General features: G+C 38.7%; 1 protein-coding gene and 1 long non-coding RNA gene across 5 annotated transcripts in view; one reads left to right on the forward strand and one right to left on the reverse strand.

Annotated features, from left to right (window-relative positions):
- The window catches only part of LOC121597723, a 34,594-nt gene extending 12,998 nt beyond the window's left edge, over positions 1–21,596 (reverse strand). Inside the window, exon 1 of the long non-coding RNA XR_006005454.1 lies at positions 21,538–21,596. This is a non-coding gene — a long non-coding RNA (uncharacterized LOC121597723). The remainder of the gene's footprint in view (positions 1–21,537) is intronic.
- Positions 1–25,973, forward strand: part of LOC121597709 — a 45,668-nt gene that overhangs the window by 2,993 nt on the left and 16,702 nt on the right. For 3 of the 4 annotated variants that reach the window (XM_041923713.1, XM_041923716.1, XM_041923717.1), the window contains exons 1-13: positions 470–1,019; positions 18,510–18,726; positions 18,788–18,812; positions 18,890–19,077; positions 20,446–20,759; positions 20,825–21,018; positions 21,132–21,157; positions 21,248–21,275; positions 22,465–22,633; positions 22,720–22,898; positions 22,955–22,986; positions 23,084–23,217; positions 23,458–23,521. In XM_041923713.1, coding sequence (XP_041779647.1) covers positions 18,661–18,726; positions 18,788–18,812; positions 18,890–19,077; positions 20,446–20,759; positions 20,825–21,018; positions 21,132–21,157; positions 21,248–21,275; positions 22,465–22,633; positions 22,720–22,898; positions 22,955–22,986; positions 23,084–23,217; positions 23,458–23,521 — 1,419 coding nt within the window. In that variant the 5' untranslated portion in view covers positions 470–1,019; positions 18,510–18,660. Of the gene's footprint in view, positions 1–469; positions 1,020–18,509; positions 18,727–18,787; positions 18,813–18,889; positions 19,078–20,445; positions 20,760–20,824; positions 21,019–21,131; positions 21,158–21,247; positions 21,276–22,464; positions 22,634–22,719; positions 22,899–22,954; positions 22,987–23,083; positions 23,218–23,457; positions 23,522–25,973 lie in introns of those variants that run through there. The other variant, XM_041923715.1, reaches the window with a different exon arrangement.

The following is a 25,973-nucleotide window of genomic DNA, read 5'->3' on the forward strand; positions in this document are numbered from 1 at the left end:
AAATGCTATGATGTCTACGAAAGAAGCTGAACCATTCTTTCGGAAACCAGCTGGCCGTTATGTGTTTGGGTGTTATCGAATGGAGATGTGGATAGCCATGTTTTCTTTTTTTACGCCAACGCTTATGCTATTTGATTTAAAACAAATCGAGGACAAACATGTTTAAGCAATGCAAATTTGTCTCATGTCACGTATTATTCGATGAACATACCTGGATAACGTTTACTTGCTCAGCAATGACCGGCACGCACAGGCTGACTTGAAGAAAATCGCACTTTTTACCCATCGTTCGTATGTTTATTTACACATTCCGTTTGTTCGCCTACTATGAACAAAATGTTTCCCAGGGGAATGACGGTGATGAGGGTGCAACGTAGTAACACGAAGGCAACCATAAACAATCGAGTCCAGAGAGCGGAATGTGAGATCCTGCAGAGAACGGCCGATATGCTGTAGTGTGGAGAGTGCGTCACTTTGTCAGAGTATCGCCGTTCGGTGGTTGTTTTCAACTTGATCGCTCCAGCGCACCAGTTGCATGTGACACTTTAAGCTCGACGGACGGGTCTAACCTCGCAGCGGTTCGTGAGTGTGTGTGTTTGTGTGTGTGTGTTCTCTACCATCGTACCACGCGTATCTTATCTTAGTGTTTAGTGTGACGGGAGTGTCACGCTAGAAGTGTCTCGCAACCGTTTCTCTGGCCACGCTCGAAATGATAAATTGATTCGGTATTTGCTTTAGTGACACCTCCCATGCCAGTGCTAACCGGTGACGCCTAATGAGAAATTAAACATCAACAAGAAGTATCGTGTGCGAATTCGTGCTTTATTGTGTGCAGTGATGTGTTGTGAAAACGGGAACCTTGTGTAAAATTGAAGTTTTCTTCACCTTTATCCAACGTGAGCGTCACCGTCACCACCGTATACATCAATTGACGAAACGGTTGGACATAACATCAAGCATATATAAACAGTTTAACCAATCTACCACCTTACCGGCAGTAAGGCTAATTCATGCCAAATGTAAGCTGATTTTCTCATTCATCTTGTATCACCATAATTCATAATGAAGCTGAAGTTTGAACATTAGTGTACATGCTTGACTTTAACAGATTGGCGCGCAAAAATCGTACCCTGGTCACCGAACCCCTAGCTAAATTAAGGGAGCTTTTGCTTACGATTACACGAACACGCTGCTCGTCCTACTGAAACGAGCGGCACTGAAGTTGTTTACTGATAATGCTTACAATCGGAATTGGCGTCGTGAGCCCGTTGATAAGATTGTAGCGATATCTTGCGTCAATTCGTCGGTCGGTCAAGAAAACCGTCGCACCCTCCTATTTTTATTTTGCTACAGGTTGTATTATGTTTCTTGGCCACGTTTAGAGAACAATAACAGTAACAATAGACCACGGCAGAAATAGCAACGCTGTGCGCCAACGATACTGCCCGCGGGTGAAGCCTTTTGGTTGCTGATACGGTTGGTAATCGGTAAAGAAGTTCAATAAAATGAAATAGTTTTGGAAGTTTTTAGTCTGAGTGTTTGATGAACGGTTTCTTAGACATGTCCCTGTTGCAAGTACTCATTTTTGAAATAAGTTTTTGAACTTGAACAAGTCTTTGAAAATCTAGTCTTTTCACTGGCATCGATCAAATCCCTACGGAAACGATAATTCTAGAATGTGTTATTCTAGGTTGGGCCGGTCTGGTGGTACAGTCGTCAACTCGTGCAATTTAACAACATGCCCGTCATGGGTTCAAGCCCCGAATAGACCGTACCCCCATACGTAGGACTGACTATCCTGCTATGGTAACAATAAGTCACTGAAAGCCAAGCTCACTTCACTAGTGGGTACTTGGCAGGCCTTGACCGACAGCGGTTGATGTGCCAAAGAAGAAGAAATAATTCTGATAACCTCTGCTTTAAAAAACATTTAATCCCATACACATAAGTAGGATGAACGGGAGCAAAGGAATTTTGCCTTAAGCGAGAAGAATTTTTACACTACGACGGAATTCTAACTACTTATAATGGGAGGGGGATGTAATTCTTGTTGACTGCTATAGCCAAGGCTTTATAAGATTGCATTGAGTTGCATGATGTTGAGAAAGATGAAATTTATCTTTGCCTCAAAATGTTTGAGCTCAATATTACATTAAATGAGATGACTTGTTTCGAGCAGTTGATAATCCCCAAATCATACCTCCAGTTGTTGCCAGTGGCAAATACGAGCATTTGCAGCGTCATCCATTGGATTTCCTTTCAGTTCATTAAAGTCAAGGCGAGTCATGCTTCCTTTCATCATATCAAGATTATTGTAATTCTTCAATTAAAAAAAAATATCGCAGATAAAAACTAGTTTCATGTATTTCCAAATATGAGAAGACTAGCCAACATTGGCTGGACCTACTGGGGTAGTACAAACCTACATCATTGGTTAAAAACTATATTTGAGTTGCTAGGTGTTATTATTGATTTAAGTCCGTTTCTAGTGCTGCAATCGCTTTGCGATCTTGGAGACTCCTGCATCAGTTTCTGTATTCGCTCACGGTCTCGCGACTTAATTTCATCTGTCATTTCATTATTTCGGTCTATAGTGAACGCATATATGCCATCTTACCAAATCAACTTGGGTTAAACACGCTCCTTATGGCCTTGTAGATGACCTAACAGGACTTTACGGGGTGAGTTTTCCGGTTCCATGCGTACAACATAACTAGCTTACCGGAGCCTTGATAGGTTGCAGAACAGTGAGAACGTCCTACAGCTCGTTTAGCTTGTCGTTATATCGACTAGTGCCTTATGCTCAAGTCTTAAAATTGTTTGCAAAATAACTGAAAATCCCGCGTTAGTTGGGCTATAAACTACGATAGAAACAAATTTATTTAAAATTTAAACAATCAAACATTACATGAAACGCTTAACGTTATTCGTGGTCTAATCCTGGCGAGATTTTCAGCCCTTTTTCATGCAAGTTTAGCAATTGCGTTCAACTTAGGTTATATAGTGAATCCAAAAAGTAATCGCCTAGCTGAATATTTTACAGAAAAAGGCGAATTATGGTCGCAATAGGCATGGGTCGATAAAAGTAATGATGAGGTTTGATAAAAGCACCATCAATTGAGAGATTACCCAAGCCTAAGGCTCAATGGCGGATTAAGAGTAGGGTATCGGGGGACACGGGGGAAAGACGAATACGTAAAGCAAAATGTCCAAAATCTAGGGATATATAAACGTAAAGATCATGAGAATATTCATACATTATCTTACACTCATGCTTTATCAGAAAATGTGTTGAAACTTTTAAGTTTCTTGCAATTTTTATGTTTTTTATGAAATAAAAACATGTGTTTTCGTGCCATTTTGAAATGTTCGCGTAAGACGGACACGTGATATGGGAAAGATGGACACCATGAAGGGTAAAAAGGACACCCGTAGAAAATATTGGAAATTGAAAAGGTTAATAGTATTTTAACATATCCTATTGCTTTCCACGTCCTGGCCAACTGCAACGACGATTCATTCAGCCGTGAATTTAGGAACTGTAAGCACCGATTCTATTTTTTTTTAATAAAAATTGTTTATTTAAAACAACTTAAAATCTAGTATAATATTTGGAAATTGGGATACACGTAAGGAGGACGTACAGGTTTTACAAAGAATATTTAAGGATCTCTTCATCAGTCACAGCATTGTTGTTTCCAACAATGTGGATGATGTAATTTGCAAACAAACGTAGGATGGGAATCCTCTTACGTATACTAATGTGACTTAAAATAGGCAAGAGGAGGGTTTTCTAATAGATCGTAACTAACTCACAGCTGACGTTGCTCCAGCTGACAGAACAGCTGTCTAGAACTTACCTTTAGGAAATTACTCCGCGGAAAGTCCATGACCCCAGCATGTTTGAAGGACTTGTTAATAGTTAAGGCAATGTCAAAATTCAACTTTTTGGTATTTTCAATCCCATAGAATATCCCATCTCTTCCTGAATGTTTTTCAATCAATGCCTTTTTTATTGCTTCAACTTGTGTAAGTCGTGACAAAGATATTGAATCGAGCGAGTAATAATGAATGGCTGCTATTTTCACTGGTGTGCCGTTTCCATGCTTTCCCTAGTTGCTGGATGGTTAAAATCTTCTAAATACCAGTTTTTAATGTATTTGATGAAATCTATTTATCAGCAATGGATATAAGAACTAAAATAAATCAATTAATTCGGTGTCCATCTTTCCCTATGACAGAGTGTCCGTCTTTCCCGCTTTGGTGACAGGATGTTAAAACCTCCAGAAAGCAATATTTTTTTATTGGTTTCATTTTCGTTCTTTCGCCAGTGTTTTGCTTAATAATCACGACAACTCATTCATATCATAAAACTCCCGAACATGTAGACAATAAAAGTTGTAGACCTCAAGATCCGTAGTAGCTAAATTAGATCCACAAGGGTGCATACAATTGAACATTTGTTTTGTTCGTTAATTTAACCAATTTGAATATATTATGCAGAAAATGTTCGCAAATGTGTTGTTTTACTTTAAGTTTGGATGCTGCATGGTTCAATTATTCTATAATTACCTTTTTCATGCATTTATAAGAAGAGTGCATCTTAGGTGGCGCTCTGGGACCAATCGAACGAGACAAACAAACACGACTTTGTTCGATAGGTGCTCTGTCAGCTGTTCGATGTCTTATAGACCTGACATGATGCACTGCTATACGCCTATCTTTTCATTTCGAAAATAAAGCAATTTCATAGTTTAAATGAACATCCATCTGCAGGGGAAAGATTCAACCAATAATTTACTAGTTATTCACATCAATAATAACATAAAAATCATTCAAATTTAATATTTAAAAATGTAAACAAATGTCCATGCCAAAACACATACAGTGCATACACATTGTGTACACGTAATAGTTTTATACGTTTCAAACCTGTATATTCGATGTTATAATTGATGGCGAAGCATTGCAATAATTATTGATAGCTATTTTAAATATTTTGCACGCAGAAGCAGAAAAATAGAAGAAGAAGAAAAATAGACAAACTATGTAAACAAACTTGAAAATGTCCCGAATTTAATTCTTTCTACTGTAGCTGAGAAGCTTTTGACAGCCAAGGTACTCACAGCACAGGTGCTTATCGAACATCACAGACAAAATCAAATGACCTGTTCGAGTGACCTGTTTGTCTTGTTTGTTTGTTTGTGTCTGACAGTGCACCTCCATATGATCCGATATACGCTATTGTACGGGACCGAGCACAATACCGTATCTCGAGTTTTCGCGTATAGCGGACTCCTATGGAAAAAATAGTTTACACTACCGGTTCGAGGGTTGAAAAATATCGTCCCAGAGTTATGCATTAATGTTTTTGTTGTAAAACAGGTATCTTTTGCACAAATTTAATGCAAAATGCTTTAAGAACTATAATCCAAAAAGAGCATAAAATATTTCAAAGAATTAAAATAATTGCAAAAAAAAACATGGAGCTGCCAAATTTAGAGGAATCGCGTACTGTGAGTTCACGTTCATCGAGTATCGTGTACTGCGGATAATTGCTGTATATGGGTTTGTTCGTGTCGGATGTCGTATTCGATTGCTGCTAGAGCGCAGCCTTACATGCAGTGTCCGTCTTTACTTACCTTTCCCTACAGGAAATTGTACCCAGCTTATCCATATCATTCCTATCCCTCAATTTTCCGGAACTAGCAAATGTTAGATCAAGCAAGCGTCTCCCTATGATTTGTTTGTTTGCCAACTATACCATCCACATCATTGGCAACAATGATGCTGCGAGTGATTTAAACATCCTTAAATGTTCTTTGTAATCTGTTTGTCATTCATTCTATGCTAATTTTGTATGTTATCTAGTATGTATGTTATTTTATAATAAAACATGTTATAATAAATATGTTTATTAAAAAATCAATAAACACGAATTAATGCATGAAAATGCATGAAAATAGTGCAATAGCAAATAAAACAGGTAAAAAATACAACCCAAGAATTAGTCCATTTTCTGATGGCCAATAAGATCGGGAGAAAAGGAGGTCACATTTTGTTGATGGTTCATGCTGCAATTCATTTTAATTTCAATAAAAACCCCACTTCCCAAGATAAGAAAAAAGTTTTGTTTTAGCTTAATTATAATCTAATTGCTAAACCTATGTATATACCTACGATATATTCCATAAAAGTTTCACGGACAGTCAAGCAGGAGAATAAACAGAACTTTGCCCAAAAAATCTAACTACCCGAAACTAAACTGATGAAAACGGCCAAGTGGACTCTCATATGATATATGTTGCCAAAAAACTTCACTACGTGGTCCGAAAATGTAATATTACTATCAGATATTAATTGGAACTATTCTTATAAAATGAGAGGGTCAAAAATACGCCCTTTTTATGATTCAAATGAGTAGGTTAAGCAGTCTCTAATAGTCCTAGTTGCATTCACAAATCCAAATCGAACAATTTTTTTTGCATAGGGTAACTGTACCAGGCTTCGGCAATATACCTACAGTCAATCCAAAAAGTATTCGTCTAGCTGAATATTTTGCAGAAAAGGGCGAATTATGGCTGCAATACGTATGGGGCGATTAAAGTAATGATGAGGTTTGATAAAGGAGCCATCAATACACACGTTTTGCTAAAAAATAAGCATTTAAATAGTGCACTAGCAACCAAAATATATAAAAAAAAAACTAAAAAAAGTTGTTTGATGGGCGCGCAAAAAGTATTCGTCCATCTTGCTTTTTAATTATTTACCCTGGACAAACACTACGTAGACGTGAATTAAATTTATTATTATCAATCTGCTGATGACTTCCTTCTAAAATAATGCGTTTCTGTTGTTTCAATTGCACTTCAAGCGGTCAGAGAGGCCCTAAACGCAGAGGAGTTAAATGAATGGAGCATGATGGCGAAAATCGTATCTTAATCCTATGCATAACCTATCCTACCCATTTTTTAAGGTTACAAAATGTGTGGGAGGCCTCGTTTCTTCATTTGATCAGCGTTTGGCCATTTTTATGACACTAATTGTGTGATAAACTGCCATGTTAGCAGCCATCCTTGGCGGATAATCTAACGAAAGAAGCGGTTTATTGTCCAAAAATTCAAATTTTACCAACGTATCAGTGCATTTTGTGATGGCCAATAAGATCAGGAGAAGAGATGAGTCACATTTGGTAGATGGGTCATGCTGCATTTCATCGTAGCTGGTCATGTAATAGCTTGAATGAGTCAGTTGTTACAAACATGTTTTGTTTGAATAATACCATACACAGAAAGTGGCCCAATATGGTAATGAGCATCAAATAATTCAAAAATTCATTTCAAATTAGGCTCTACCAACATATTGAAATACGTTTAAATCGTCAAGGTCATACGGCCGACGTCTACCATAGCAAAAACAGTCTACTAAGATGCAGCAGAAAAATCTCGTGTAACGGTAGCACCACGATGTCATGATACTAGAACTCAGTGAGGAAAGGTGAGCTAGAAAAATGATTCAAATTGATTGGAGACGAGATGTGGAAACATATTCATGCAGTTTTTAAGTACTTTGAGTCCGAGTTCTGAGAAATTTTACTTAAAATGTATCACATGGTTCAAGAACAGTCGAGCTGGAGAACATACAGAGCATTGTCATTTGCCCGAAAGACGAAACCAGCTGAAACCAAACTGATGAAAATGATTTAGTATACACTCAATATGATATCAGTTGCCATTTTTTCAATGGAACTTGGCCACGTAGTCCGTAAATGCAATATTTCTACCAGAGAATAATTGGAACAAGTCTTGTAGAATGAGCGGATCAAAAATACGCCATTTTAATGGTTCAAATGAGTTCTTGCGTTGTGCTAGTAGTCACCAATAGTCATAAATGCAATAAGAAACAAGATCAGGACATTTTTTGATTGCATAACCTTTGTTTTCATACGCATATTACGCCAAAAGTCTGATAGACGAATACTTTTTGCGCATCAATCAAATGACTTTTTTTAATTTTTTTTACATAATTTAGTTGTTATTGCACTATTTTAATGCTTATTTTTAGCAGTACGTGTGCATTGATGGTCCCTTTATCAAACCCCATGATTACTTTTTCCACCCCATGCCTTTTGCGGCCATAATTCGCCTTTTTCTGCAAAATATTCAGCTAGACGAATACTTTTTGGACTGACTGTATTTTCGGCAGGGTAGCCACCGACAAACTGACGTGACACTGGCGTTACAAAAGTGTCCCACACGAAAGTACTGTCATTTACCAGTGAGGCGAACACTTCTGTCAAAGTAAGCTCTGTTCACTGCTGCTTCGATGTAAACAACTTTTCTAAATACAAATGGCGAAGGAAGTGTGAGGCATAATTTTGTGAGAATTATTGGACAAAACATCCGGGAACATCATTTTATAAGTTTCCAAATCAATGTAAAAGATGTGAGAAGTACATAAAACAATATGCATAGGAATTTGCGAAGAAAAACAAAAAGGGGATTTAGCAGTTTCTTCTCTGTGTCAGTGTCGTAAGTGAATCATTATAGAGATGGCGCTAGTGTTTAACGTATTTTCATTTTAAATAAGGAGACAACTTTTGAAGCTCATTTTGTTCGAAGTGTCACGTCGGTTTGTCGGTGGGGTAGCTAAGAACGTGAAATTCTGTACAAACGCGGTAGAAATTTTCACAAAACACAATTTTGTAGTGAAGGTGTACTTATTTGTTATTCACATACGAAGTTTCACACCATTTCATTACGTATTTTTCAAAATATCAAATAAATTGTGCTGTTTTTTCGGCATATTTGCTGTCAGCCAATAGTTCGGCAGGTTTTGTGATTAAGAGAACCAGAGCAGTAAAACAATGTAAAAGTGGTCTATAATAAAGATTTTATGCTTATTTAATTTATTTTATCTTGTTCGGAATTTTAAAATCACGATAAATAAATTATTTTTCACTCTAAATGCTGCCGAAAATAGGTACACAGTAAATGTTCATTTTTGACAGCTCAATGTTGTGGGCTCCTGCCGAAATTCGGAACAATAACAAACCTTGGATTTGACTGAATATTCCTTTAAAACTTGATCAGAACACTATAATGCATATGTCGACACATAATACGACCTTCTTCGTATCAAATATCACCAATTACACGACAAATAATGCAATGGGGTAAGAGAAAAATAACTATTTATAAGCCAGTTGGTGTCGTACGCTATAACCGTCAAGCTGTCACTTTTCAATGGCTGCTCTGTTTATATGTCAAAACGGGACAAAATAAGCAACAAAAAATTAATAATGAAAGTGCTTTTTAACACCAATGTTACGAAAGTAAGAGTGATAAATTGCTTTAAATATTTATTTCTAGCTATTTCCATTGATTAAAACATGCGCGTATTCGCGTTGCCGAAAATAGGAACACAGCTTGCCGAAAATAGGAACAAACTGCCGAAAATAGGAGCAAACCCAATGTTGGCATTTTCAAGAATATTTATGAAAAAGAGCTTTGAAACGGCAAATAAAAAATAGCATAACGTATAACGATAGTGTATCAACCAAAATAATATCACTTTCATGAAAAAATAATAATATTGGTAGGTGTATCACCGACAAACCGACGTGACACTGGCGTTACAAAAGTGTCCCACACGAAAGTACTGTCATTTGCCAGTGAGGCGAACACTTCTGTCAAAGTAAGCTCTGTTCACTGCTGCTTCGATGTAAACAACTTTTCTAAATACAAATGGCGAAGGAAATGTGAGGCAACATTTTGTGAGAATTATTGGACAAAAACACCCAGGAAAATCATTTTATAAGTTTTCAAATCAATGCAAAAGATGTGAGAAGTACATAAAACAATACGTATTGGAATTTGCAAAGAAAAACAAAAAGGGGATTTAGCAGTTTCTTCTCTGTGTCAGTGTAGTAAGCAAATCATTATAGAGATGGCGCTAGTGTTTAACGTATTTTCATTTTAAATAAGGAGACAACTTTTGAAGCTCATTTTGTTCGAAGTGTCACGTCGGTTTGTCGGTGGGTGTATGACCAGTTTTTGTGAAACTGCTGCACTACCCTGCCGAAAACTGGTACAGTTACTACAGCTATTGCACTATTTTAATGTCTGTTTCTTTTAGAATTTAGGACGTGTGTATTGATGGTCCCTTTATCAAACCTCATCATTACTTTTACCGACCCATGCTCATTGAGGCCATAATTCGCCTTTTTGTAAACCATTCAGCTAGACCAGTGCCTTTCAACCTTTTTGCATTAAAGTAGCGTAGTAAATAGTGTATTAGTTTAATATTCTTCTTCTTCTTCTTTTTGGCTCAAAAACCATTGTCGATCAATGCCTGCCTGTACCACTTGTGGGCTTGGCTTTCAGTGACTAATTGATTTCCCCCCCATAGCAGGATAGTCAGTCCTACACGTATGGCAGCACGGTCCATTTGGAGCTTGAACCCATGACGGGCATGTTGTTAAGTCGTACAAGTTGACGACTGTACCACGAAACCGGCTTAGTAATTAAATAGTAACATTAAAATCAAAATCACTGCACATAATATTGCAACTTCAAATAACTAATCTAACTGTAGCACAAACCACGAGACAGCGTCTGTCTTTCACTTGTACCGATGTCATGCATTAAAAAGCTATAAAGTTACACTAAGTTCGGTACACCTTCATAACAAGCCTTCAAGTTTCGTCGTGAACCATACACATCAGGCTAATCAGCCGCAAGGTTCCAGAAAGTAGCATGTGCTTGTTAACAGCCTCAAATCAGCTATAGAGTTTGAGCTAGCTATTTGGGTAGTTTGACGATCGTTTGTTACTAGGAGACCCCGGTTATTTCATTAGCCGCGTTTCGACAATTTCTGCTTGAAAACTCCTGTAAAAATCACCGTTTCCCATGGCAACGGAAAATCGAGCAGAGTTCGGCAGCGGAGAACACTCGTTTAAAGGTTTTTAGTGATTTGCATACGGTAAAAACAAGTGGTAATGTGTTTCCGTTCTTAAAATCACCATTTTCGACTCCACAGTATAATCGTGTCATGGAAACGAAAAATAGTTGTCGAAACTTTTTTTGACGGTGGAAGGAAAAAAACACTAACAAAAAAACGTTTCGTAGACTGTTACCTTTTAGCCGCGTTCACACACAGCATATTCTGATAGAAAATATCTGTCAAACACACCTTTTCACTGAGATAGGGGAAGTCTAGCAGCCTGTGGTGAATCTTTTTGGAGTAATCCAAGCTATCCATCGTTGGATGGATAACAAAAATATTTGCTTACAATCTTTTGACAGGTCGAGATAAAAATCGTGTTTTTTCGTGTTTTAACACATTTTTTCGATCGCCCCTCAAGCCTTAAGTGCTCTAACGGTTATATACTGTGCATTTTTTTTACAAAAAGAACCCGTGTTTTAAGAATTATTTAGTAAAATTGCGATAGTTGTATCCTACGAAAATTCGTGGTGTAATATTCTACTCTATATTGTAATATTTCTCACGAATATTCTACTCGTTTGTGGTACTCACGATTCGTTCGCATACTATACACCTGTGGTTAGTGTGGGTTATCAAAGGCACCGTTGCTATCATATGATAGCGTATCCACGAGCTTTGCCTCATACTCTAACACAACATCCAGATTTAAACGGTCCAGGGTTAGCCTTGGGATAGTGTAGTAGTGTTGTTTTTTGCCGTCGTAGAGTTTCTGGCGTTGTTTTACAATAACCAGAAAATGGAACGACTCTGCCATTGTGCTTCTCTGTGCGTTGCCCCGTCCGTAATATTGGAGCAGTGCTTTTCAACCATAAAGCGCAGTTAGTAGGATCGTGATCAACTTTAGAGTGATTGTAGCATTAGCAAGGTGCATGCTGGAAAATGTGTTGAGGTTTTGCTCATGCTTGGAAGAGGCAAAAATAATGAACCGCATACTGTTTTCGCTACTCTACTACCGGCTACAGAAGTAATGAATTGTTGGTTTATATTCCTTTATATTTTATCTCATGCTATTGTATCTTACCATCGATCAGATATTATCTCATTCGTCTTTTATGCTAAATGGTATGCTTTGGCTCGAATGCTTGAAATAGGTTTTATTACACTCTTCGCCCAGTCACCAAGCTCGAAAAACAGATTAAACCGATGATAGTAACGTTTGGTAAATTGAAGTTTGTCATTCTATTGTCTTATTAATTAACAGTTTATATTTTAGATTTCTATTGAATGGTCGGTGTTACTTTATGCAATGGCCAGGGTCAGGAAAAAGCCATCAATCAATTATATTTTATACAAAGCGTAATACCAAAAGCTCGTATTTGAATCAGATAAATTAATTGGACCGATGCAGGGGTACAGTCGTCAACTTGCACCACTTATCTATCATGGGTTGAAGTCCCGTATGGACTATGCCAGCCTCCTCCCACCCGTACGTAGAACTGACTATCCTGCTATGGGCAATCAATAAGTTACTAAGCCCCATTAGTGGTACAAGCAGGCCTTGGCCGACAACAGTTGTTGCGCCAAATAAGAAAAAGAAGAAAAAAATGAACCACCCATGCTGTAAGGACTACGACAATTTGGAGAGCAGTATACCTAGAAATCTGCGTCAAGTCATAGAGTATAGTGGCAACAAACGACTGCATAATGAATCCAGTATATGCTAGGCGCTCTTCTCATTAAAAGGGGAATTAAAATTCTGCGTAACATCTAAGCATATGTTGGGTATAGGGCAATTTAAGTGCACTACTAATATGAAGCCTCTATTTCCTGGGAGTGTTTATATACTTCAATGCACCTGCTTCCACTCTACACTCGTAAACGGTTGGCAAATTAATTTACCTTGATGAAATATTTGCAGAAAAAAACTAGATACCATTTCGTCCTATGTTAATTTGTTAAAGGAAATGGAAAGGTCACTTTGTCGCTCGCAGTGACAAAGTAATCAAATTATCCTGTGAATGTTTCATTTGCTGTGTGCTTTATGTGTGCACGTTGTAGTATTTGCTAGAAAGTACGATGCAAACAATATACTGTAAACTGTCATATGAAGTAATGGCCACGTTTGTCACGCATACGTCTAACATTGCTACAGGATGTTATAGCTTGATGCATTGTGTGCTGGGTAGCATTGCATCGTGTTTAACGTAACACGAAGATTGTTTCGTTGAGTTTGGCTTTCGTTTATAAGTTTATATGTGGATTACGTGAAATAAATTTCTTCTAATTTCGCACTACGAGAAACACCCGGTAAATATCTAACGCTCGACCAAGTTACACGAACACGCTGAAAGCCATCAATTCCGTAATCGTAAGATCGAACAATAATGTTTGTATAAATATACAGTGAACCCTCTCTTATTTGACACCTCTCCAATTTGAAAAATCTCTCTTATTTGAACATTTTGCACAGTCCCTTGATTTCCAGTACATTTTTGTTCCTCTAATTTGGAAAACCTCTGAAATCTGTGTCCCTCTTATTTGAGTATGGTGTTGCCATGGTTATTGAAAGATGTATGCTCGAATTAGCGCTTCTGTTCGCAGTTTCCTATAGCAACAGTTAAGGCTGCATACTAAAAGTTCTGTCTCTTTCTTGTTTGCATGGACCTTTCATACACTTTAAACCTCTGTAATTTGAAAACCCCTCTTATTGGACAGTCCCATCGCCTCTCAAATAAGAGAGGGTTCACTGCACCACAATACTTACTTACTTACTTACTTATCCGGCGCTACAACCGCTTTGCGGTCTTGGCCTGCCTCAGGAGTGTTCGAAACCGCTCACGGTCTCGCGCCTTCGTCTGCCAGTCCGTTATCCCGGCCTTAATGGCGGACGCCTCCACGCCATCTTGCCACCTCAATTTGGGCCTACCACGCCTCCTCTGTCCTTGTGGACGGCCTAAAAAGACTTTACGGGCTGGGTCGTCTGTTTCCATGCGTACAAGATGGCTAGCCCACCGGAGCCTGGCGAGCTTGATACGCTGTACGACAGTGAGGTCGCCGTACATCTCGTATAGCTCGTCATTATAGCGGCCCCTCCATTGTCCTTCCACACATACGGAGCCAAGTATCCTTCTGAGCATCTTCCTCTCGAACGCGGCTAAGAGGGTTTCGTCAGATTTGTACAGTGTCCATGTCTCAGAGGCGTATGTGAGTACTGGTACTATATAGGTACTATATAGTCCCAGCTTCGTCCGTCGCAACAGGTTCTTTGAGGTGAACTGCTTTTTCAGGCTGTAGAATGACCGGTTGGCAGCCAGCATCCTTGCGCGCAACTCAGCTTCCATGCTATTGTCGTTGCTGACCTTTGACCCAAGATAGTTGAATTCTGGGACGACTTCAAACGTGCGTTCACCTATCTGTACATCACGCCTACGTAAATTCTGATTATTTATTGGTAGGCCCGCTGATGTTGCCACCATCAGTTTGGTCTTTGCCTCGTTTATCTGCAATCCGAGGTTCTCTGCCGCCTGCTCGATCCCTTGGTAGGCTTCTGCTACATAGGAGAGCCGCAGGCCAATGATGTCTATATCATCAGCGTATGCCAGGATCTGGGTTGACTTGTAGAAGATGGTTCCCGTAGTCTCCACCCTCGAGTCGCGGATGGCCCTCTCTAGTGCCAGGTTGAATAGGAGACAGGCAAGCCCGTCTCCCTGGCGCAGACCTTTGGTGGTAGCAAAAGGTCCTGAGAGTTTTCCATCCACCCTCACCTGGCATGTGACGTTGATCATAGTCATTCTAACTAGCCTTATCAGTTTGGCCGGAATTCCAAATGAGCTCATAGCGTCGTACAGTTTTACCCTTGCTATGCTATCATACGCGGCTTTAAAGTCTATGAAGAGATGGTATGTGTCGTTTCTATATTCAGCCATCTTCTCCAAGATCTGCCGCATGGTGAAGATCTAATTAGTGGTTTATTTTCCGTTTCGGAATCCTCTTTGATAGTTTCCGACTATCTCTTCGACGTGCGGGACAAGGCGATCCTGAAGGATCAGGGAGAATATTTTATAGGCGGTATTCAACACCGTAATACCCCTGTAGTTGTTGCAGTCCAACCTACCTCCCTTCTTGTATATGGGGTAGATGATGCCGAGATTCCAGTCACAAGGCATCGATTCGCTATCCCACACCTCAGTAACAATTTGATGAATCTCGTTTTCTAGTCGTGCACCTCCATTCTTGACCAGTTCGGCTGCAATTCCATCGGTTCCGAATGCCTTGTTATTTTTCAGCCGACGGATAGCCTTTCGTGTTTCTTCTATGCTAGGTGGCAGTAGCATGACACTATCTGCTAGTGGCGCTTCTAGCTGTTCGCTAAACTGGTCATTGAGTAATTCATCAAAGTACTGAGCCCACCGCGAGAGGACCTCTGGCTGGTTACTGACCAGATCTCCATCCTTGTTGCGACGGCAGGTAACCTTAGGTACAACGTTGTTTTAGCGACCTGCTATCGTTAGGTAAAACTTTCGTGTCGGTCCGTACGCCTCTCTGGTTTGCTCGAGTTCCCGCATGTTTTGCTCTTCCAAAGCATGTTTCATGGAGCGGTGAACTCGTTTCTCTTCGCGTCTGCTGCATTGCTCGGTATGCAGTATTCTTACGTTCGGTCACTTGTCTGCATTCATCGTCGAACCAGCCAGATGGGGGAGTATATTTCTTGCACAGTTTATTATTTTTGTTTTTAGAGCGTTCCACCTCTCGCTCGTAGTTTCATAACTGTTTTCTGGTAGTAGAGACTCGTCTAAAGCGGCTTTGAATTCCTGTTGGACAGTAATGTCCCTTAGAGAGTCCGTGTTGAGCCGAGGCTGCGTGTTTTCTCCGCCCCCATTGGAGCGGGGCGGGCGATTCTACAACGTATCACTAAGCCAACCAAGTAGTGATCGGAATCGATATTGGCTCCTCGATATGTTCTGACATTTAACAGGCTCGACTGTCGTCGGCGGCTTATTAACACGTGGTCGATCTGGTTGAAGGATTCTCCACGCGGGTGCGCCCATGTAATCTTGTGGATTTTCTTGCGCGCAAATTTGGTACTTCCAACAACCAGATTGTTCGCTGCGGCGAACTGGACCAATCTACTACCATTATCATTACTGTGCATCAATCATACTCATGCAGACTGTGACAGCCAGTGTATTGGCGGTACATTGGCTCCCTACCGACTTTTGCGTTGAAGATTATGAGATCATGCCTGGGGCACGCATCTATGGTTCTAGCGAGGTGGCCGTAAAATAGGTCCTTCTCCTCTTCCTCTTTCTCTTCGGTAGGGGCGTGAACGTTTATGAGGCTTATATTAAAGAATTTGCCTCGCATGCGCAGGGTGCATAGCCTATCGTTTATAGCCTTGAAATCCATGATTGCGGGTTTCAACCGGGGACCTACGGCGAAACCCGTTCCAAGCACGCGGTGGCGGTCGTGGCAGCTGTAGTATATGTCGTAGCAATGCTTACCACGCCTGTTCTGCACACCGATCCCTAGCCACCTAATCTCTTGTAGAGCTACGAGGTCCATGCTCAGTGTGGCTAGGGCATCATCAAGTTTTTTCAAGGCTCCGGCTTCGCTAAGAGTGCGTACGTTCCATGAGCCCATTTTAAGAGTAGTCCTGGGGCATTGCGTAGGGTCGGTATCGTTGGTTCCGTTTCGATGATTCCTGGTGCTTTCCGTAGTCTATAAATCGATGGGACTGGGTGACTGGCCCCGCGCCCACGTGACCGTTTTGTTTAGCGTCGGGTTGCCCCCCCGACGTTCAGGCACCCAGTTTCCCGTGATACCCACCCCCCTCCTGGTTTGCCATATGCCACCATCCGCCCAAGGGGTTGGATCAAGCCCGTGTACCCCACAATACCACAATAAACCACCAAAAATTATTTAAAAAAAATAAACTAGCTGCTTGAATCAAAGTTTCAATGATTTACTTGGTGATAAATTTTGGATTTGATGATCGTGTTTTTGATTTGTCGATTCGTACCGACATAATAAATAAGTAAATCATTTCAACTTTAAAATCAGGAAAGAATAAAGCCAGCCGTTCACGAGCTTTCTCTCTGGAGTAAGCCACTCTTACTGCAGTTGTCGAGCCTTGAGCGCCTGAGAACGATCGGTCTGTGAGGATCATTGGGCTGCTAAACGAAGCACTTCGTAACCAGGCATCGCGGTAAACGGGTCAGCAGAATAAAGCGTCTGATTTTAGTTATAGTGACTTCATACAATTTAAGTTCGTGTGTATTTTTATTCTCTATCGCCATGGTGCCCCAACCAAAACATTGAAGGACACTGTATATCTTATTTATATTTTTTTTATTCAGGAGGGACGGCATTGCCGTATTGCTTGTTTAATTTAAATTTAAAAAGGTGCGACAAATTTGAGCTATTTTTTGTGATTGAAAATAGTCACTTCAAATTTTAAGCTTAAGCATACTTTCTGCATAACCACTTGCGTAGAGGTGGAAAGATACTTTTGAACATTCGGGCAATTTTACAACAAAAAGAACAAATTAACTACGGATTGAAGTGATAAAATCAGCCTCTTCCCCAAACTCGTTGGAAGAGGAACGATATTTGAGGTTGCCTAGATACAGAGGTTGATTTAATTTATTTCATGAGTATCCTACTCAGTTATGCGTACAATAATGTCAAAATGTTAAAAAAGAGAAACCACCATTTTATGTTATTTTGACAGTAGATACGATCTTTCCCGATCGCATTTAGGGATAGTGGCTAATTGTTTTATTCTGTTTCGAAGCAGTCTTGTTAATCATTTATTCATTATAATTATTTAATTATTGAAATAACTGTTTATTATTATCATACAGATTGAAATGAGGCAATTCCGTGGTAAAGTCTTCAACTCGCATGACTTAACAACATGCTCGACGAGGATTCGAGACAAGATTGGACCGTCTCCCTGGTTTGAGTATCATGTACGTTAGTGACCTTACAACCAAGAAGACTGGAAAACGTTGAACAAAATTACTACTCTTTTATGCCATCCTTTGAATTCTATTTACTCACAATGTTTACACTAGTGATGGGTGATCGACTCCGAGTCATTCTCCGGGCGAATCTAGTGGTGCTCATTTTGCCGGAGTCGGGATCGGTCTAACAATAGTTGCAGTCGGATAGGAGTCTTAGGTGCGTTCCAGAGAGCATCACATCACTAGTTTACACACATTTCCGAGCAAACACTTCTGCTTCTTTGGCACAACAACAATTGTCAGTCAAGACCTGCCTGTAACACTAGTGGGCTTGAATTTGAGTAATTTATAGATTACCCATAGCAGGATAGTCAGTCTTACGTATGGGGGCTTGGTCCATTCGAGGCTTGAACCCATGACGGGTATGTTGTTAAGTCGTACGAATTGACGACTGTACCAGGAGATTGGCCAAACACATTTCCTAGCAAATATGTTTTTATTTATAATTCATAAACGGTGTGTTACAAACCGATATGTCATACACAGACACTAATCACAAGTTTTTATTTTTATCGTTTATCGTTTGTCATGTCATAGCGTGTGCCCTGTCGTGTGCCGTGTTGGATAAGTTGTGCATGAAATGAGCAAGCTACAATAGCAGCGATTGTACGTATGATAGGATACGGAAAGCATTGCTACCCTTGCTGTTCACGACCTCTCAGTCGCACCACCATAAAATGACATTTTAATGGAGGTTTTCAGCATAAGCTTCAATCTTTTACTGATGGTTTTCACAGCACTTTATGTAGGAAAGGTAATGTAAGAGTGATAATAAGTTTAGTCGTCTTATAAAAATACTCTCACCCTCGTTCCAGGTGTGCGCCACAGAGGAGCTTTACGGTAAATTATTTCTGTTTCTGTTTTTATTTGTTACGCCAGCAACACTCGTTCCCCATTTCTCATTCTTCCATTGCCAGGACTGATGGTGACGCCGTTTCGCAGCGATCAGCACGTCAAGCTGCACGTCTGGTGGAACTCAACGCTGCCAGAAACGACTGATTACGTCGTGACCATAACGCATATTGATTCTGATAAATGTATGCTCAAGGACAGCCCCTTTGAAAATCACAAACACATCAAATGTGCTCCGATCGTTGTTAGCGCGGTATGCATTTGTAATGCTATGTATGCTTACTTTTAGCTTTTAATCATTCTTAATGTACCATCAAATAAACCTGACTATGTTTTTGCATGAATTGTTAATGTTCTATTCCTTTGTGATTAATATGCAGATAGTCACTGAGATATACACGGTAATTGCTATACGTGGATTCGGAGACACGTAGTTTGCTTAATTAAACAATTATTAGTGCAAATTGTCATATTCATTGTCAAATGAAAAATATTCATTGTCAAAGGGTGATCCTTGGAATTTGAATTGGATTTTGAAAACTGTGGATTTATAGTTGACAATTTCAGAACGATCTTTGCTTTGGCAAACCTGTTCATTTCATACTTGAAAAAAAAACAATAACAATAAAAAAACCCTAACAGTAGTTTTGCTAAAATCACAGATACTTGAAAATGGAAGAATCTGAAAATCAAGAAGAAGAAGTTTTGCTATGAATCGAACTTGTGCCTAATTGTAGCTGACATTAACGTATATTTGGTTAAACTTGAATTATGTCAGCTATGCTATTAAACCAAAAGATATCATTTTTGTTAAAGTACGATGTAAAAAATACGATAAAATAACACTTCATAGACGACTTTGCAACAGTGTTACACAGTGGTTATATCTAGGTTTAATATCTATAAAAAGTTTTCAACACTCAAAGCTTATATCATGGAGCCCCCCATAAAGAAGTAGCGAAGTACCCCTTATAACAAGTTTTTCGCATAACGAGTAAACCTAAATGCTCAACAGATACTCCTTTTAACGAGTAAAATCTCGCATAACAAGCAATGTCATTCGTGTTTGGGATACATTTTTTGGGAGCCGTTGTGACATCAAGACCACGATCAGTAAACATTGAGCATTTCTTTTATTTAAATGATCACTCCGGTCTTTAGTTTAAATAATTTAACACGTAGAAGATCGCGCAGCACGAATGCTATTTAACAATGACACTGACAATGACAAAAAAAACAGTGAACTGCAAATATTTTAGAAATTCTCAATATTATGACGACATTTTACATTTATTGTTTGCAACCAATTATTTCACTTTTTTTGTCGAGAATTTAATCAATTTGGCATATATATTATGCCAAATATGTTCTCAAATGTGTTGGTTTACTTTCAATTTGGAAGCTGCATTGTTGAATTATTCGCAAATTACCTTTTTCATGCATTTATGAAAAGTGTCCATCTTACCCGTAGTGTCCGTCATAACCTACCTTATCCTAATCGTTATCAAATTATTTAATCAAATTTTTACTTCAATAGAAAACATACATTTATACTCAGGAAAATCTTTACCATAGGAAATATTAAACGGACATGCTTAACATTCATATTGTTTTCTATCAGGAAACTACGGAAGTTACAATACCATCGGATCTGAATGGCGTATTTAAACACACGTGTCCAATCCAACAGCACTGTACATATTCGATAATGGTAGAAACATTAAACTTACCCATCAGAGTGACGGATGTGATCGAGGTGCCAGACTGTGTAGAGGGCTTATGCTCCTGCCACTACGCTGAGCATTTGCCCGCACTGCTCAACACATCAGCCATTATCAAAATTACTACTAATCAACTCATCGTTAGCTGGACCCTCGGTACTTTCAATAAAACTGAGTTGCCGGAAAATGTTAATCTAAAAGCCATATATCTTGGGTACGGTATTTTCCGGTAAACGGTTCGAATCGCATCAAAAATACAGAAATCTCTACAAATTGCAGCGTCCGACGTGGAACAAACAACGATCTTGCCTGGGGTGGTCAGCACTCCAGTATGAGAGAAATAATGCTTCCAGTGGAATCGAATACACACAGCTTTAACATTAACGATTTCATCGGCAGCAAGTATATTTTCGTTGTTCAGCTAAAAGTAATAGATACCAGGGACTGCGAACGCACTGCACAACCAATACTTGGTAATGAACTAAGAGCAAATGATTCGCATTAAGTTTCTTTGCATATGTAACCCATACATTTGTTTATTAAACAACACTCTCTTTTCCGGTGATGCGATATGTCCGAAACATAGTTTCCCTTCCGGATGCCGAAAAGCGGGTATGTTTAACATCGTATCGTGTGATATCTCCTAACATTCAAACATTCTTGTTTGTATGATTCTGTTTTTGTTTTCCATTTTTGTCCTAGCTGCCCAACGCAACTGGTGGATCTAAAGGTAAGCCTATGGTTTTCATTACTTACGACCCACATGATTAGACGAGGCTGATATATTATATATTTGTCTACTACATCCTTATAAATCTTGTTAATGAGAACCACTTTAAATGGAAAAAACCTTCCAAAAAGAGAGAATATAGGACATTTTCATTGTTTTAGCTTCAGCTTGAAGTAAATTAACACCACTATGCGATTAAACATATACATTGTGCAACAAATATACATTAAGCTTTCCAAAGCATATGATAAATAATACGTACCTTAAATCTGAGGCTGATTTTAACGGCACAATAACGTGCCCTAACCGGTTATAATAATGTGCCTCCTTCCCCTCCCCCCCCACCATCCCTGAAACGAAAATGTAAGTTATACTTATAATCATTTGGGTTCCTTTACCAACGGGTCCCCCGGGCGTTGAGTCTGTTTAACGTTAAACTCACTAATAATAGCATAATAAACAGTCCTACGTATAAGGGGCACAATCCATCCAGGGTTTGAACTCACAAAGAACATATTGCTAATAAATGCAAATTGATGACTATGCCATTGGACCGTCAAATCGCTTTTTTTTAGTTTTCAAAATTTAAAATCTTGCCTCAACAACCTTAACCTAAAAATCAATATTTCTGTTTGTTTATCTGGCTGTGTTCATTGATGGAGACGCCTGGTGTTTTGTAAAACGTGTGACATATTCCAGTAAACGTCAAACTTTGGTTATCAAAAGAGCCTAATTAACCAAAAAAAAAATGCTCGTATAGTTTTTCGTTGATTGATAAACAAAGTTTAAAAAATCTTCTATGAAATATATGAGGAGAAAAGAGCGGCTCCGATCACCAATTTAGTAAAGCCAGATAACAGAACAGCAGAAAATGTTATAACAACTTCGAATGAAAAGCTTCTTTATTTATAACACGATTCATCTCCTTTGTTTTTTTATCATCATTTTCCAATAAAGTGTCTGTAAAATGATTGCTTGTGTATGCCTGGCCTCTTCACATTTTCGCAATGTAAAACAATTTTCGCGATCGTGCTTCTTAAAAGCAATGTTTTAGAACACGATTTATAGTTATTAGGTATTTTGTAGAAAATATGCAATACTTCGGCTACAGTTAGTATAGCTTATGGGACCAATTATCAGAAGAGTGCTAAATAAAACAAATATCTCATTGCTTGTTGCTTGCTTCCAGGAACCTGTACCAACGACACCATCTGTAACTGTGAGCGTTTGAATAGGTTTCCTGATTTTCTGCTTGGTTGTCGACACGAAGGATCTGAAATAATCGTAACATGGCGTCCTTTAAAATCCATCACCTGGAGACAACCATCGTCAACTGATATCGTTCAACTTCAACTGGCGTAAGGGTTTGCAAGGTCAAATCAAACACCAACGCTCTGATCTAATGATGTATGTTTTGCTTTCACTGTTTCTATTGCATGCTAAGGATACGTTCAGAGATTACCGGAGCAATACTCTGCTCCGTTTCCGTAGATCCCATGGCCACCAATACCCACACATTCTTCGTTGATGAGATCGTACCAACTACCAGCACTAGTTTCGTGCTAACTGCTTCTTTCATTGACGGCAATAATTACTGCGAACGGATAATACCTACCTATAAAAGTAAGCATGCGTCCCACATTATTTGATTTCATTAAACTAATCGTTTTGTTTTACAGTTCCTCCGAACCTTACCTCTACATCAATATTGGTGAGTTGCTGGTGTATTGTTTGTTATACTGCCCAGTTTCACGGCAAGACGTTGTGTAACTCTTGTATGCGTTTTCCGGTTCTTCTTTCTTCAAAAGGTACCCGTAATATGTGTGCTAGTCGCGGTTATTACTGTTACAATATTGGCAAGCACTTTATTCATCTACTACAAACGTCGTACAAAATTTCGTTGGAAAGCTAATAATTGGAGAGGAGTTTATGTGCGTTCCAGGTAACTTGACTGCTTCATGTATAACGTTTTATATCAGAGGTCTTCAAACTACGATCGATCTAAAAATTTAAACTTCAATAGTGAGGGAAGTTTAACCAACAAGCTTAAATCAACGTGTAAATAATCCTACCTGTTATTTTAAACCATTGAAAACCTTTTCGAGACCGCTATATTATTACGATTATGGAGCTTCAAACTTGGTTGTTCATGTTTTTGGTATTTTGATAATTTTAATTACAGTGGCGATCATCATCCACAAGTGGCAATGGAAGAAAACAGACTGTACATAGATATGGACATTTTGGTAAGTACATTAGCATACAATGAGACATTTCTGTTCTCCACATGTTTAAAGCAAATGATACATAATGATTAAAACACACACACACAAATCCGATATAGGGTCCTTTCACAATACTAGCCAGTTTTTTGTATGGAGTTTGGCAGTTGGCGGTTGAAATTATTTCAACACCATACACAAAAAATAGCGTGTTGGTATCATACCTTGTTTTTATAATCACATTTGAACGACATTTTTTTACAGGACCGGTGAAACATTTGCTCAAACAGGCTTTCTGGTAACTTAAACAATGCACAAAAAATACTTTTAAAATCTTCATTCAGAAGCAGAAGTGATAAAAATTAACCTTCTAAATACATACATCTTGGGGTAAGCCCACCTGTATATTATACTCACTTAGATAGCTGCTCGAAAACTGCTATACGATGCAAACAGCTGATAGGCTGAAATTTCAGCTTACAATCATAAGAGGAAAAGAGGTCCATACACATAAATTTCGGGTTTTCTTTTATTTGGCTTAAACGATGAAGATACAGGATTAAAACTAAAAAGTTGTTGTATGTTTCATTTATTGACTTTTACTTTCACGATTTCCAATCCCATCAACATTGCATAGACAGACAGCATGTCACTATAAAATGAAATACTTATACCACCGACAAACCGACGAAAGTAATGTCATTTTCTAGTGATGCGATCACTTCTGTCAAAGTAAGCTCTGTTCACGGCTGTAAACAACTTTTCTAAATACAAATTGCAAAGGAAGTGTGACAATACACAATACACAACCGTTAGAACATTTAGGACTTGGAAACAATCGATAACTAATGTTTAAACACGAAAAAAAACACGATTTTTATCTCGGCCTGTCAAAAGATAGCTGGCAAACATTTTTGCTATACATTCAGCGATGGATAGCTTGAATTATTCGAAAAAAATTCGCAGCAGGCTGCTAGACTTCCCCTATCTCAGTGAAAAAGTGTGTTTGACAGATATTTTCTAGCAGAATATGCCGTGTTTGAACTTAAAAAAAATATTTTAACATATTTTGATTTGTATTTTCAAAACAATCATTATACGCAAAAACAAAATTCTTTGAAAAATTAAATGACAATTATTATTAATTATTAATGTTTTTTGATAATTATTCTTATTTTATTCTTAATCTTGTAAAAACTCTTTTTAAAATCGTTAAAAAAAAATATGTTTATGTAAAACTTTTCTAGAATTTGTTATTTATACTTTAAACGATTTTTCAATGCGTTAGTTTGCACAAAAACCCTGTTTTTCGAAGTGTCTTTATAATTATGTTACGACCATACGTTTGTTTTTTCACATAAACCGTGTAAAAATGTTTTCAAAAAATTGAAAAAATATAAACGGATGTGAAATAGTATCCTGCACAATTCTTATATTCACTATGCATCTCTTACGGATTTTGTGCAAATCGCGAAAAAGTTTTGTCTATATAGTTGTGGTAGGCGCTGTACAACGAATACTAAGGCCCGGGTCGATGAAAATGAAAATCGTATCGACGAACTGGTAAACTCATGTTGCGGGGACATTTTTGTTGCAAAATGTTGTTTTATCAACATGATTTGTTTCATGTTTATTTGTCGCAGGAACTTTTTCGGACTTGTTTGCATAACGAAACGGATAAAAAATAATTTCATATACTGTTTGTGGGATATTTGTCTCAGTTTTTGATTACTTTTCCCCAGGTTTTGGCTGTGAAGACACACGTAGTGTTGGATGAAGGGATGGATCAAGTTGCATTTTTTTTTTTGCTTTGTGGTGCTCTGGTATAACACATAATCCATATTTTAACACTTTCCCTGCATTATAGGAATGTTCCATGGGTTTTGGTTGTTTCCCGAATGTTTTTGGATTCGTCTCACGATGTATGGTTTGCTTCCAAAAATTGTTTTGGAAGCGTCCTATAATTTATTGACGGTTTGATTGTTTAATTTGAAGCAACAGAATAAAAACTATGGAAAACATTCAACAAGTAGCTTTCCACGGAACGATTGTTTGATGGTGAATCTTTCTCCTTCCATCATCAAAGGGATCTGCCATCTGCTCACGGTCTCGCGCTTTCGTATGCCAATCCGTTATCCCGGCCTTAATGTCTCCTATGTTCTTGTTCTACGGCCTAAAAAGACTTTACGGACTGGGTCGTCCGTTTCCGTGCTTAGAACATGGCCAGCGCACCGACACTTGGCGAGCTTAGTAAGCTGTGCGACATTGAGGTCGCCATACATCTGTATGTGCAAAACACACAGGGAAACAGCCTGGCTTAAAAGCGCACTGCTGTTTTTTTCTTTACTTTAAACGTATTTTTTCTTTACTTTAAACTGCTGGGTACTCTTGGTTCGTATTGTAGCATTATTAGTATTTTACATTTACTCGTACTTGGCGTACCTATACCTCCTACGCAGAGATGTCGGTCTGTACA

This window comes from Anopheles merus, chromosome 3R (genome assembly GCF_017562075.2).
Source record: "Anopheles merus strain MAF chromosome 3R, AmerM5.1, whole genome shotgun sequence".
NCBI classification, from domain to species: domain Eukaryota; kingdom Metazoa; phylum Arthropoda; class Insecta; order Diptera; family Culicidae; genus Anopheles; species Anopheles merus.